Source organism: Rhyacophila brunnea, unplaced genomic scaffold, assembly GCF_057557595.1.
Source record: "Rhyacophila brunnea isolate RB1 unplaced genomic scaffold, BYU_Rbru_1.0 scaffold_4, whole genome shotgun sequence".
Taxonomy (NCBI): domain Eukaryota; kingdom Metazoa; phylum Arthropoda; class Insecta; order Trichoptera; family Rhyacophilidae; genus Rhyacophila; species Rhyacophila brunnea.
The window spans coordinates 17749100-17764861 of NW_028233068.1; the positions used below are offsets into that span (position 1 = coordinate 17749100).

General features: G+C 34.3%; 1 protein-coding gene across 1 annotated transcript in view; it reads right to left on the bottom strand.

Annotated features, from left to right (window-relative positions):
- The window catches only part of LOC147067030 (galectin-4-like), a 29655-nt gene extending 14197 nt beyond the window's left edge, over positions 1-15458 (bottom strand). Inside the window, exons 1-5 of the mRNA XM_085954817.1 lie at positions 15266-15458; positions 9256-9344; positions 8274-8481; positions 5876-6010; positions 5413-5584 (exon numbers count right to left, since the gene is read on the bottom strand). Coding sequence (XP_085810943.1) covers positions 5413-5584; positions 5876-6010; positions 8274-8481; positions 9256-9344; positions 15266-15292 — 631 coding nt within the window. The 5' untranslated portion in view covers positions 15293-15458. The remainder of the gene's footprint in view (positions 1-5412; positions 5585-5875; positions 6011-8273; positions 8482-9255; positions 9345-15265) is intronic.
- Positions 15459-15762: the final 304 nt, after the last annotated feature.

Consider the following 15762-nt stretch of genomic DNA (forward strand, 5'->3'; position numbering starts at 1 on the left):
ATAAAATCGAATTTTACAAAAATCGCTCTATCTTCCAAACTATCAGTTAGTTTTAAATGAAATTTGGAATTCACACTCACCATATATTGCTCCTCAGTGCTGTGTTTCTTTTTAGAACAAATTGTTTAAAATAACATAAGTACATGGTGCTAATCACATATTTACAGGAAGGTTTCGTAAAAAATATTCCATTCACTATAAATAAATTCCCGCACAAAAATTATTATTCTAATATTTGGATAAAGTATGATATTTATGAAAACACTCACCCCTGTGTAGGGGGACGTCACAAAATGTACACATATAACTAGTCAAACTTTTCTTTTTGTGCACCGAACACACTCGACACTGTCTTTGTGGGTATTTTTTTTTACCATCTGTAACAATTTTTATCATTCGATGCTTCTTCATATCGAGTGATAACCTACCAGGATGATCACTTTTACCCACTCTTCTTGGTAATCGTGATGTAGATGGCCCTGCTTCTTCCAAAATTGCGTCGGTTTCAACGATATGGTCGGCTATCCAAAATTTGCTTATACTACGCAAAAACTGTTTGTAAGTTAGCCTTTTGGTCGGATTTAATACTTTATAAACTTTAAAAGAATTGAAAAAAGCACAATTTAACAAATACATGACAACTCTCTTTGTCCATTTTTTTGTTCTTCGTATGATCGAGTAGTAAGAGAGATACTGATCCGCACGGTCAACCCCTTTCATATATTTATTATATTCGATAACACATAGCGGTTTCCAAATGTGTAGTCTCGTATTCCAATCGGTGTTGTGACTCTCTAAAATGGTAGATGGATGTATTGTTGAAATCATTCGAACATCTCTCTTTGATTTCCAGAGTTGTAACAATACATCCTTTCGCCGACGGAAAATACTCTGTCCTGCACTAAGATTGACGTGTTTAAAACATTCTGGGAAGCCTCGGTTTATTCGCATTGTTCCGCACGTCCTAATTTTATTTTCTAAAAGTGCTTCACTGGTTTTTACACTATTATAATAATTGTCCATATAGACATGATGCCACAAATTTAAATACGGACCAAGAAGCAATTGGATGGTGTCTAATAGTGGTCTTCCTTGCCCACTGTAAATGAGCATATTACAGATGTATCCCGTAGTGGCTTCACTGACCATGCGCACTAGGATACCGTATTTTATTATCTTAGATGCATTATATACTTTAAATACAAGTCTTCCCCGCCACGGTATAATACCTTCATCTAAAGAAAGTTCCCTTTGAGGCTTATAAACCGAAGAAAACTTCGGTATTATGTATGTCATAATTGGCCTAATCTTTTCAAGGCGATCGCTGGAATCCGTAATGATATCGTTATTTGAAAAGTGCCACGATTGCCAAATTTGTCTAAAACGATCACGACTCATTGTTTTAGAATATATTGGTGTTTCTATACTCGGATCAGTAGACCAATAATCATCTCTTGTGTCTTTTCGAACTTGTCCCATAAGCAAAATGAGTCCGAGGAATTTTTTCATCTCACCAAGATTTACAGGCTTCCATTTGATAGATTTCTTCATTTTCTTGATTCGGGATTCATTTTGTGTGCGGTATCGATTGCTTTCTTCTACCATCATGCTAAGTAAATCATCTCCAATAAATAAACTAACTATATCCATCACATTTTCAGAATTGTTTGGTGCTACGCAAATACCAACGTTGCCTAAAAATGGTTCAATATGCGGTGGGTTGTCTATTTCAGACCATTCCATGACTTCCTCTTCCTCCACTTCACTGTCTTCAGAATCACTGATTTGTAACGGTATCACTGGTACCCTTCTCGTGCGAGGGAACTCTTCACTATCGCTGTCGCTATCACTGTCGCTGCCTAATTCTGGTAAATCTTCACCAGAATAGGCAGACAAATTATCGGCAAATATTTCGTCATCGCTTTCATAATTGTCTGAAGCCATTTTTTAAAGATTAAATAAAATATCGATTACTTAAATATATTTCACTTGTAAAAACACACCCGTTCTATAGCGCCGTATTTCAAGACTGAAAATTCAATACTGATATTCAATATAGATCGTAGTAGATTACAGACATCTAAATAACATTGGTTTCCACTTATGTTATAATTTATTGCTCCGCTCGCATACCAGCGTTATCGCACCGCACAATATCACTTACAACAAGTGCGAAGAATGCATTCCGTCTATCACAAATTGTCGTCTTTTCACTCGCTCACAAAGGATAATATTATAGTATGAAAAGGAGGCCTATGTATTTATCACACATCATAAAAATATACATATAATCGCATTCACAGTACAGCGAACAAACCATGTTTAAAGAATACATCGATATTTCACAAAATGTTGTCTTCCTGCTCACCCATCAAAAAATAAACAAGTGTAAAAAGAAGACGCATATAGTTTTAGCATTCTTATCGTCTACAGAAATATAGTTCTCTGATTTAGTGACTCTAAACAAATTTCCTGATTACGCCCAAGCTCTCATTTGGGCTGCGCAAGAGTGTGTGTGTAAGTAAATGAATCGACGGTAAATTATTTTTTTTTGTAGATGTGTGTGTAGTTTGAAACATTTTCAAACCGTTGACATAAAATATTCGTATGCAATAATCGGGTAGAAATACCTTTCCCGCACTTCAAGTGGAGCCGGCGTAAAAGGTATTTCTACCCGTCCCGCCGACGAGCACCGGTACGGCGCGCGGGTAGAAATACCCTTCCCGCTCAAGATGTGTTAACACCATATCGTGGATTTTATTGATCATTTCTGGTGTAGTCACCTCTACAGGACGTCCTGAGCGTGGTTCATCCTTTGTTGATGTACGACCACGTTTAAATTCATTTAACCAGTTATAAATAGTTGCAAGTGAAGGAGCAGATATGCCGTGAACTAAATCCAACTCATTTTTTATTTCCTTTGCTGTTAACCCTTTTATATTAAAATGTTTAATAACAACTCTAAACTCAATTTTCTCCATTTTTATAAACAAGCAAATTTTTTTTTTAAATGTACGAAAATAAAAAACAACAACCCGACCAATCTGATTGAAACTTCGCAGCATACTGAATCGGTAGTGCCGCTGCATGAAAACAAACCGCTTACAGTACTAGTCGCGCCACCTGTCGGCTTTTCTAAGGACTTATTGACCCACCCTCGTATATTAAAATTTTATTGATTCTGTATCAATAATAATGATATATTACTAAGGTCCTGTCGAAGTGTGCAGTATTGCTTTCTGTTATCTATTTACCTCCCTCCGACAAGCACTTGTTGTGACAACAAACTGTTGAATATATGCACAGTTCTTGCTTTTATTGATTATCAAACTTAAATTCAAATGGTGTCAGTATATAATGACTACAGAATGCCAATGATTATTATTATGTAACTCTTTCAAAACATTATTTGTGTCAAACTCAAGCATAATCGTAATGACTACCAGCGTTGTCAGATAATTATTTTACCAAATCAGGATTTAATATGTGAAATTAAAAAAATCGGGATTTAGGAGCAAAAAGCAGGATAACCTAAAAAAACGCATAGTTCAATATTTCTGTAATATAAAATAATCATAAATGAAACAACACAAACTACAAAACTCTTTAGCTATCAAAATAATAATATTAAACAATATTTTTTCCCGACACTCGCCTATTTGTAATTAGCTGAACTCCTCGAAGAGTTTCTTTCTGGTGCTTAATATATTCGTAAAATTCTGAACATGAGTATAAATTATGTTGAATTGAACAAGTGATTCTGATTATATCAACTCAATAGAGCATCTGTTTCGTGCATCTGACCATTTAAAATTCATCTGAGAAAATACCCATTCGGTAAAGCAATAAGATGTTGGTATGCTTAAAATAAATGAAATTAAATAACTTATGTCTTTCCTGTGCAGCTGAGTATTTCTAATTTTTCGCAATCACATCAATATGTATAAGGTTTCAGTGGGATAAATTCTTCATGCTCAGGTCCATTATCTACCTTTCCAGTCAAATTTAATATACCTAAACGGCTTATTTGTATTTGTTGAATAATCGTGAATTTAAGCCATCTCGCGCGGGACAATCTATTTTTGTTTAAAAAACGGGACATCCCGTAAAAATCAGGACGTCTGGCAATGCTGATGACTACAGAAAAAAAGTACATACGAACACCTAAAGCAAATAAATGAAGGTGAATGAATTATGTATCAAACAAGTTTTTGAATGTATTTTAGCAAGGAAAACAAAAAATTACAGACTCAAAAACATTTATTGTCTCTTTGCTTATAATGTAATAATTTATATTTTATGTACGGTAACACCATTAAATTAAAATTACAAAATATAAGCGAACCCACTGCAGTTGTAACGATTGGTTAACCAGCAGGCCTATTCTAACATATCACTTAACATAGTGATAAATATATCACATTTATCACTTACGTATTCTGGCAGTTAATTATGTAAAAAGTTAACCGTCTGTACTGTCAAAAGGTGATACCTTTTAACAGCCCCTCTCTTGGCCGTGCTAACTTTGAGAACGAGACAGAGTACGTCAATTTTACATATTGAGATATGAGATGCAAAATTCGACTGTTGTACTGCTATCGCAATGATATGACTAATAAAATTGTAAGTCATGTTGATATGTCTGGCGTGTCAATACAAAGTTCTTGTGTTCGGCTCATTACCGACTAGATGACACCGGTTCGGTCTTATCCGCTCGGGTTCGGCAGCACGAACATATCCAAAGACGGACATGTCTACCAACCTAAATTTTTGCCGTATTATGAATTAGAGATAGCCTCCGATAACTGTTTTGTTTATAGAATCCTTTCTGGGTTAATTTGGACCAATGAAAATAACAGAAACATGCTAAAGTGATAACCGTTAAGAATAGACCTGCTAGCCCAATAGACCTGCTGGCACCGCGAATTAACAAATTTGTATGTACATATATTACAAATAAACTCAATTATCATTTTCCCATATCGGCCTCCACAGAATGGAGGATGTATCGACAGCTTTTTACAAGGAATGGTCGATAACCATTGATCTGGGATAAAACAGACAATGCGATGTTTTCCAGGTGCAACAAGTGGGGACCAAGATTATCTGAAGACTTTTACTGATTGCCTTTACTGTAATAATAGAAGGTGAGCTTGAACGGTAACATTAATTATTATTTTCAAGCTAATTATGTATAAAATTTTAAAGATAATAATTAACTTCAATTAAGCCAATTATTTAGGAAGAGAATCATATTCGGTGATTAACAACTTTTACAAATCAACTCTTTTCAATTCAAACATTTTCAACTCCAATGCGGGATTATTTTTTACTACAATAACAATGAGGAAACAGTGCATGTTAATAATGAGGGACAAAAAACAACTGTATTGTAGTTAAATTGGCGCTCACTTGGATGCTGCTGTTGTTGAGGGTAGGGTGGCGGTGCGCCGTAGGACGGCGGGGTCATCTGCGCTCCGGCCATCGGGGCGCCACCCATCATTCCCATCGGACTGCCTCCCATCATGCCCATATTTGGAGCACCGCCTTGGGTCATTGCAGAGTTGTATGATGGAGGTCCTTGCTGAAAGGAAAATCAACTTGTATGTAGTTCTAGCAATAAGCCATGTAACATGATTTATATTCCAGACAAATGATATTGACCCCACACGCTGTGACGGAATCGTAGCAAACCATGTTTCTAACATAGATTCAAGCCCACGAATCAACCCTGCTAGATTAGCAGTCCAATGTCAGGTTCGCTTCTTTGAATTCTCACCAGAATACTCAAATATACATGCTATATTTTCAATGTAATGTTTTGCCACTGTCGTGACTGTTTTCATAGTGAATAAAGTTTTTCTCGGTAGTTTACCTGAAATCCCATGTCAGTTCCCCCTTCAAAGTTAATCATTGACACGGTGACATCCCCATCGATGGTTATGTAAGACGCATTCTGGAAGGGTAGTCGATGCTGGAACTCACAGAAATGATTTCCATTCACGGCCAACTGTAATAAGTTGAAAGAAAATTATTAATTTTTATACAATTATTTCAAAGTGAAAACACAGGATATTTGAAAGAAATGACAAACATTAATATTGAAGTGCTGCTGATTAAACGTGTACAAGTAATTAAAAATGACAGGAGCAGTGGTGTAGTGGGGTCGGTGATACTGGACTTTTATTAAGACAATTCTCATTAATACATATTATGTTACACACAATAATTTTGAATCACGTATGTATAGAAAATTATGTCGTTGCTATTTTATTATAAAAAATTGAAAACAATAATAAGTATACATTATTATCATAATGTTTGCCACTTTCATGGTTATTTGTTATTGTAATAGATTTTTGGGTTATCGTTATCAACTTCTAACTGAAAATGTATTTCCTTTCATATTTGCATGGTGAAATTTATTCTTTAGCATCCCTCAAATATTATAGCTCATTTACACATGCATGGATTTACTGCTGGCAGTACATATTGTTGCGACCATAAAAATAAAATGCAAAATGTAAACACGTCATTGTTATGCAAGTTGCAAGACTGCATCTGCATGCACGGATCAATAATAATTTGCAGTATCTGAATTTTCAGATAGAATCAGCTTGCGCGATATGTACGCATGCGCAGTGAATGATAGTCGCGACCCTGGCGGCAAACTGTATGAACTACACCACCGCGCCTACACAAACATATACACAACAACAAACACGTCTAGCTAACACTATGTGGATTTGTTATATTAAAAATAATTTTAAAAAAAGTAGCATGTAAGAATATTTGTTTAACTAATATAACTTTTTAAAGACTGATATTATTGATATATCTCATTAGTTAACTCCATTAAATTCTGAATACGTTGCCATTGTTTTTCCCAGTATTGACAGTTTTACACCTCTTCAATGTAGTAATAGAATGTAGTGTAATTGATTATTACCTAATGATCTATTATTAGGGTTTTGTCAATGTATACGCCTATTGATTGTATTATTAGTGATAGGGGTTTTTTACAAACACTTCAACTATTCATAATTTGTTTGTTATATTTTTTGTGATCCTTAACTTGATAGGTGATAAAGTTTTTACTTAGGTACTTTATTGTGTTGATTTGTTATATACAGTCGAACTTGGTTATTACGATCACGGAAATAGCGAGATCTCGGATGTAATGAGGAAACATTCTTTGACATTTTAGTTTATGATTTTCTCCATACGTTTATTCAATTGCAGAGCAAGAGCAAAACTGTTAATGTGTCGATCGTTTAAAAACAACATTTTCGACCCTAGGCAATAAAATCTGACCGGGCAGTTAACTAGACCGATGCCGCCGGGATCGGATTACGTTTATGACATTAGTTAAGTGTCTAAGTACCTAATTGGTGTTTTCGCCGACAACATTGAAAAAGTATCCACGCATATGATTGAAATTGCATGTAAAAAATCCAAACATTAGGAAGTCAGTAGGTACTTACCAGCGCCGGCGGCTTATTATAATAAACAATTTCTTTTGTAGATTATTAATGCCATGCTTGTTTCGGGGATTTTTACGATGGTTTTCAGATTTTTTATGTTCTATACTTAAATAGAACATGGCGCTAAAAATGTTATAAAACGATATAACGAGTAATGCTTATAACGAGCAAATTCAGTTGGTCCCATCTACCTCGTAATAACCAAGTTTGTCTGTAGTTAAATTAGCTGTATTCGTTGACAGTGTGTATTTTCCTTTTGGTGAGTACACATAGTGCCTGTAGATGCCGAAAGGCGAAACCCGGGTCGCAAAAAACAACTCAAATGGAATACATAGTACAAAACTTAAATCCATTAGAATTTAAATTCCATCAAGTATCCTCGATAGTAGATAAGGTCGATAGTATTATTATTATAATATATATTATTGTGGCTTGTCTTTTATGCTTCGATTGCATGATGTATTAAATTTACATGTCCAGCGGCAATTTCTGTTTTACTGATATGAATGAGTGTCAAGTGATTTACCAGTTGGCCAGATAACTCGAAATCAAAGCAAGTCACCTTGTCAAAGTAGTCGTATGTACTATTTCCAAAAAAATAACATTTGCCAAAACCTCGGTGCAATTGATAGCACACTCAACTATCAACCAAAAGGTTGATTCGTGGTGATTTTTAAATCAGATGTGACTGTTTTTCCTTACACTTTTGTCAGATTCACTCTACTGGTGAAATTATAACATCATGCCTAAAAATGTTCAACAAAAATACTACATAATCAAACCACCTACCTTAAATGCATTCGATTCACATAGCACCAGCAATTGAAATTGTCCTCCGGGACCTAACGGCAATCCACCGTGAGTGTCCTCATTGCCCCACTGCATACTTTGGAGGTGGTTCCTGACAATGCACTGTTCCGGAAAGCGCACATTCACATGCAATGCAATGTCATCACGTGGGTTTACACCGGGCCCGCATTGAATGTTCACGGCAAATCTGTAACATATAAGTAATTATTTTACTAATATACCATAGATCATTTTTCATATATGCAAACAACAATTTAGTCGGTTACTTTCTTCCTGTCTTTCATTTTGAAATGACTTATCCAACAGTGACAATCCAGTGTTGGCAAGTTTACTGAAATATCAGTAGATCTATTCATCTTATATTTTGGATTAAAGGTTACATTTACTTACATGATTTTAAAGATACAAGTCAGATTATAATAGCACACTTTGAAGGCACTATTCTAATTTTCAGCAACTAATATCATTGGTTTCTGTACATTTTTGCTAATCTACTGAATTTTGAAAATTATATCTGACAGCACTACAAAACACTCTTATACCAGGGGTGGAGTACCTGCGGCTTTTTGACAGAATCCAAATTTGATGACATGGACCAGATATCCAAAGGCTTTTCATCAAAAAGCAGTCACAATTCAGTCATTAAAAGAATGGTTAACTTTAATATTAACAAACATTTTTCATTCATTTATAAAATAATGTAGGTGCATTTTTTGGATATTATGTAAGTAATTGAAGTTTCTGCGGTCTTCTGATATGAAAAGGTTCCCCACCCTTGATCTATGATAGACAAATCTTTGATAAAAGACATATTTTATAAAATATAGACTATTGCACAGAAAAGATTTTATAAAATTATTCTTCATAATAGATATTATAGATAGCCATAGAAAACACAGATGGGTACCCAAAATAATGATATAATTCTCAAAAGAGATCAAATGAAAATAAAAAAAACTACCTTTCAGCATTTGGTGGAATAGTGCCTTGAACTCGGATCATCTTCCCTGGAGACATCCCACCTGGGATCATGCCCAGGTATGGGACGGGCTGAAAGCAAAATCAAAAACCTTCATGAATACTACAATTGGAATACGTAGTTCAATACGCATGGCACAGTCTTCTTATCAGGGGGATCCGGGTTCGATTTGTACAGACCTGATAAACATAGGTGTCGCGTTATTCCTACGCACCGAAAACGAGTGGAATACCGAAAACGAATATTAATATTTTTTTTTCTCTCTTGGACACATTTGCCCAAACTCAATTCCATCTCAACATGTAATCAGTATATCAATAAATAGCTTTTAATGCCAACAATGTAAAATATAATAACCTGTTGAACAAACCAATGGATCAAATTGAATGTGCTGCTAAGACTCAAACAACCTCATTGAATGCTGTGTCTACCTATCCACTCGATAATAAATATCGTGGGTTTAAGAGGCATCATACCCCCAAAACCAGCGATAAGGTTTCTGGTGATTACATCCATGTGGTTTTCTCTAGCCAGAATAATTTTGTAATGTGTTTCACTATTGTAATTGGCCTGAATATAAAAATTATAATTATATTCGAAATAATCCAACCAAACATCTCAATAGAGGAGAGTAGGGTACTTCAGTGACTTTCTTTTGCCCACAAATATAAGAAACTGACCATTGCCGAATGCCCAAACTTAACAAACCAATTGGTTGACTCTTACAGCTGCTATAGGGATAAGAGTGTAACTGTTGTGTTTGTACTGATCAGACAAACTAATCTATGTGATAGATGTTGCCAAAGTGCTGAAAAAGAAATGAGTTTGAAATATTGCTCAACAAATAGATAACTGCTGGACAAATCCAGTCATACTGTAGTACCACCTAAGAGAAGATAGCCAAAAGGCTATCTTATAACCCATTGATGTTAATGTCTATTAACCATTAAATGCATGATATTGCCTTTCGGCAAAAAATTATAATATCCATTGCTTTTTGTGTGAATGATATTTTATTTAAAAAGTAACGGTCATCATAATTATTTAATAATTAATATAAATTAACAGTGGCGCATATGAACAAATAAAATTACATTATAAACACACTGACCTCTGCAGAGAACTGCAAGTTTTTTTAATAAAATTTCATTCACACAAAAATATAAGTACAATGAATAATATAGTTAGATGGAAAAATGTAACACCACGCCTTGAAGGGGTTAAGGCACTGTGGAAATACATGGCAAAAAAAATATGAACTGAGATGATTGGAGAAGCTAGGAGAGGCCATCATCCAGGGTGGATTGAGCCCAGCTGATCTTGCCAAGACACCATGCAATGATTAAAATCCTGGTAATGTAAAGTTATAAAACTTAAATTCAGGGTGGTACTGTATAATATTTTTATGTGGATGTATTCTATTGAAATAGACAAATAGAATTTGGTGGATTTATAATTAAAAAGATACATAATCAGTGTAACAATTAAGGCTAAATATTCAATTTAATTGGTTTCTATTAACACCAAGTTTCATGTTATTTCAACAATATGGATTTCATTATCACATTACGACTAGTGACAACATTTGGCCTGGGGGCATTACATTACTAGTAATTGATGCTAAAGTAGACCTATTAAATTGATATTAATTGAGTATGGAATATACCCAAATATATTCTCAAAAATTCTCCTGACTATCCCAAGAGAGAATTCTCGAAAATGGTGTAAAAATGAAAATAGCTGTCTGCTAATACATTTGTAGATTAAATTGAATTTCTATAAATATCTAACTATGTACTATGTTCGAACTCGCGGCTGGTCAAAAGATGCATGTGTATTTGATCTAGCGCAAGGTTGGGCAAATGGTTAAAAACGAAATGTTAATACTAATTATATTAAATTTAACAAGTTGTTTTATTAGTTGACAGCTATTTCAGTTGTCACACCATTATCAAGGCTAATGTCTTATTACCTGTAGAATTTAATATATTATTTTGTTTTGTGTAAATGTTATTAAATACTACCACATTCAAGGCCTTTCAGAAACAATGTCAGGCCTGGCCCAATGATATTTTTGAGGCTCCCGCTTTTAAAGTTGTGCGAAAGAAATCATAAAATACTATATATTGAATGATAATTATGAATAGAATAATTATGATTAAAAAATTATATTGAATGATAATTATGTCAAATGTTAGCATTTGGCGCCCTCACTCAGCGGACAACTTAAACTGATGCATATATAGTTTTCGTTCATTAGTATCTAATATTATTTTTTAAGTAGAAACAAAAACTATTGAATTTAACAAAAGTTTTTTAAGATAGCAAATTTAGAATAATATTTATCATATTAAATTGATGAATGATTTCTATGAAGAGAATAGTTAAATTCATTATGCATATTACAATATGATTTCAAATTATTTGTATTTCAGCAACTACATTATGGTAACATTATGTGTGTGTGTGTGTTTTTTTTTGTATTATATAATTTCACATAAGTAAAATTCATGCTTATCAGCAAATAAAATTGTCAATAATAAAATAATAAAATTAGAAGTACACCCGATCCTCTTTTTGCACGGGGGATACGTTCCACAGACTAAACTTTAACAAAACCGTGTAAAAAAAGATAAGGTGCCCATACTAAAATGGTATAATATAGGTTCCATTACTTAAAATCAACTCAAAATATGAAATTCTTGAACTCAAAAATAAATCGAATTTATTTATTATTTATACATAAAAATACATAGTTTTCAATTTAAATTGAATTTAGCATCGAGAAATATATTCATTCAGTCTCGTTACTTGACAATAAGCGTGCCCGTTTACTGCTGTTTTTCTCTGGCGAAAAATCACTCTCATCGCTGGAAATATTTAATGACGCTGACGCCGAAGCACCCGACACGTCTTTAATATCGAACCCGAAGTGACTGACTAGTGGCGCCATGTATGTACGTATGTATGTCTGGGCGGCATCCGGTGACAACATATGTATGCACCAGTGGCGTGTGGTCCATTGCAATGCAATTTTTTGATTAATTGTACAAACATACGTGTTTTTATTCTTTTTAGTTTTTTAAACCGTGTTTTAAAGCAAAAAAATCAGTGTAAATAAAAGATATTAAAAAATAATCATCCAAAAAAAAGCCGTGCAAAAAGAGGATTGGGTGTACCTACATATTATTATGTTAGGCTACCTTTTCTTGACATTCATTATAAAGTCAACATATAAAAAATATTGTATCATAAGCTATGTCTACAGTAAAGGTGGTCATTTCATCATTTTACTTTTACTTTTTAATTCTGGTTTTAATACTGAGTAGTTTTGCACATGCTTTAGGTTCAACCTGTGGAATACACTATGTCAAATAATAGTTTTCAATTTTTTATGGGAAGCAGTGCTGTCATCTTTTTATAATACAGTAAACCCTCGACTTACGTGATTAATTCGTTCCGAATGTTTTCATGTAAGTCGAGGACTTTTTGATGGCATTAGAAGTATTGCATTCGGAGATATTAATTTTTGAGTACATAATACTGTTTTCAAATGTAAGATTTCTCAAATCGTGTAAATGGAGGTTGTATTTGGAGGAAGGAACATTATTTTTACGTTTTCATTATAGTCACAAGGCGGACGACCCGGTGCATAATCAACTTACAATAAAATCTTAAATGGTAGGTTATTTTCTTTGCAATATTCTTCTACCTCTTGTATAAAATGACGATGAAACCAGACGTCAAAAATTTATTCATCATAAATTAAATCACAATTAAGTCATCCGTGCTTTTCGATTGGATTTCTGAATCACAGGTAGTGAAGATTTGGAAATATTCTTAAACGCCCTTGAGTTTTAGCTGTGGTAAATTAGAAGTGGCTTGATTTTGCAATTACCGGCAACATTTCCATCAAGTAAAAGTGTTAGCCTATCTTTAGACACCTTAAAACCCGGCATAGATTTTTCTAGTTGGGATATATATGACTGATCTGGCTTTTTTTTCCAGTATAGTCCAGTCTCGTCTACATTAAAAATTTGTTGGGGCAGGTAATCCTTATTTTTCATGATTTCTGCTAGACTCTTGATAAAATTCATAGCTCCCTGTGTCTGCACTAGCAACCTCACCTGTCACTTTGATGTTGTGTACTTTATTACGGTCTTTAAATCTTTAAAACCATTCGTGGCTTGCAGTGATGTAGTTATTTTTGCACTTTAGGCCTTCATAAATATTCAAGGCTTTTTCTTGTATGAACATAAGGCTTATTGGGAGGTGTTGTTGCTGCATATCTTCTATCCAATTATAGCCAATAATTTTTCAATTTCTCCTATTAACAGAATCACTGCTAACCTTTTAATTACCACATTTAAATAGCACGTTAATTATATCTAATGGCCAATTACTCCAAACGCGCCAGTCGCGGTGTTAGCACCAAATGAGTTAATATTCCTCTATTCTTGGTAATAATCGTAGATTGCATTGGTACTGATTTTTTCACATGATCCATATTTCGAACTTTATCGAGTATAATTATTGTTCTAATCGTAGAATGACTCATTTTAGAAGCGAAATCGAGGACTTACTGTAGTGATTTTAATACAACGATGTAAAAATTATAGTATTTAAAAAAAACTATGGTAAATATGCCGCAGATCAGATATGCCCGCATGAGTTTTTATAATTTTTTACGAAAACAGTTTATTCTATTGAAATTTTCATACATTTCGATGCATCAATATCACACACTAAGATTATATTAGGTTGGGGTGGGGTAGTGAGATACCCGGGGTTCCAGCGGCTAGCTCAGTTGTCCATCGAACCCCGGATTCACAAAAAGAGATATTTTAAATTGAGGAGAAGTTAAATGAAACCACGTCTGTCTCGTGCGTAACTTGGTATTCTCTTATATTTTTTTACATTTTCTTTACACGTTTACATATTTTGTTTTAACAATAAGTTTCGCAGGTCCGTACATGTTGGAAACGGGACGCTCACTACTTTCTTTTTCTTTTTCAAACTTCGCGTACCCACGCCGTCCAACAAAAAGGACTCTCGTGATTGGCCAAATTTTATCGCGTGATGTTTTTGATTTGACGAATCACGAGGACCACCCCGGCGCAGGCGCGTGGAAATTTGAACGTTGCTGGCAAGCGCGGCAAAATTTATTATATACGAATAAGTACTTATATTTAATCTTAAAATTATCTCTTTCATCCATCATCATTTATACTTTAAAATCTATCTTAATTACACCTCTCCGCCCAGTAAGTGATTTTCACGCACCGGACGAAGGCCTTTACTCATGAATAAAAAAAAAAAAATTACGTAGCTGAGCAAGGAATCAGATTAGATGTTTTAAGAAGCCGTTTCTAGAGGTCAGGGTTACGTTTCGACTTATGACTACTAAATGATTATTTTACACCGGGAGAAGCCCGCCTGTAACAGGGGTGTATCAGTAGGTTAGGTTGGGTTTGGTCTAAAAAGTTATAAAAGATCATGCTGGCATCTGCGTCACTATTACCAAAACTATAGAGTAGGTATGGAACGAAAAAATGCACGAATATAGACAGTTATAGGCTTGCCAATTTGATTTATATGTTTCATGCCAGACTGTTTGACTGAGGACTCTTTGAGGTAAAATCGTCATTAATTAAACTTTATAATAACAATTATATTGTTCCGATTCTGGCATGTGGAATTACCACTTTCGCCTCTATATCAAGCATACGCCCTCCCGAAGAATTATATTATACATTTTAATAATATTTTTGAATTGAGAAATTGACTTAGTCTAATATGAATTGCGAGGACGCGGTGTTGCTAACCCCTGATTTGGTTATTATGCGTAAAACGAAAATTGACAATATGAGGTTAACAAATTCTCAATAGCTGTGAGCCCAAAAACATTGGTTAAGTTGAATTACTAGCAATATTATTTCAATGTCAAACCCGTCAAACCAGACTTAAATTGAAAGACAAAAATTTTACTCACAGGATTATATACTGGCATGTGTGTCATCGTCGTTTCTGTTCAGGACAAAATCTTCCGATTACAGAATCCTGGTCAGATAGTGTATTTCAATATTAAATTTATATTGAAAAAAGGCGTGCCGGGCTCCCGCGATACAAAAATGACCCCACGGAAATAATCTCCAATCGTCATGCAATAATTTGTTTACCGTGATGACACATTATTGTCGATGGTCTTGTTCGGGAATGCAGTGGTGCCAGATATAAATAAACATTAATATTTTAATCAGTGCTGCCGTCTTTTTGTCACCAAATTATAGTACGCGGCTCAAGAAATTATAGTTTTTTCTGCAAAAACTATAGTACGCCTGGCCGTCTTTTGAAAATACGTTATCATTCGAACCAAAAACAAAACATAAAAATGCTTCTCAATCAAAGAGATTGGACACCGTCCATTCTCTTTGTTCTCAATATTTTTGTTGAGTAAATAGGTGGGTATTCTGTGCTATGTTGGTACAA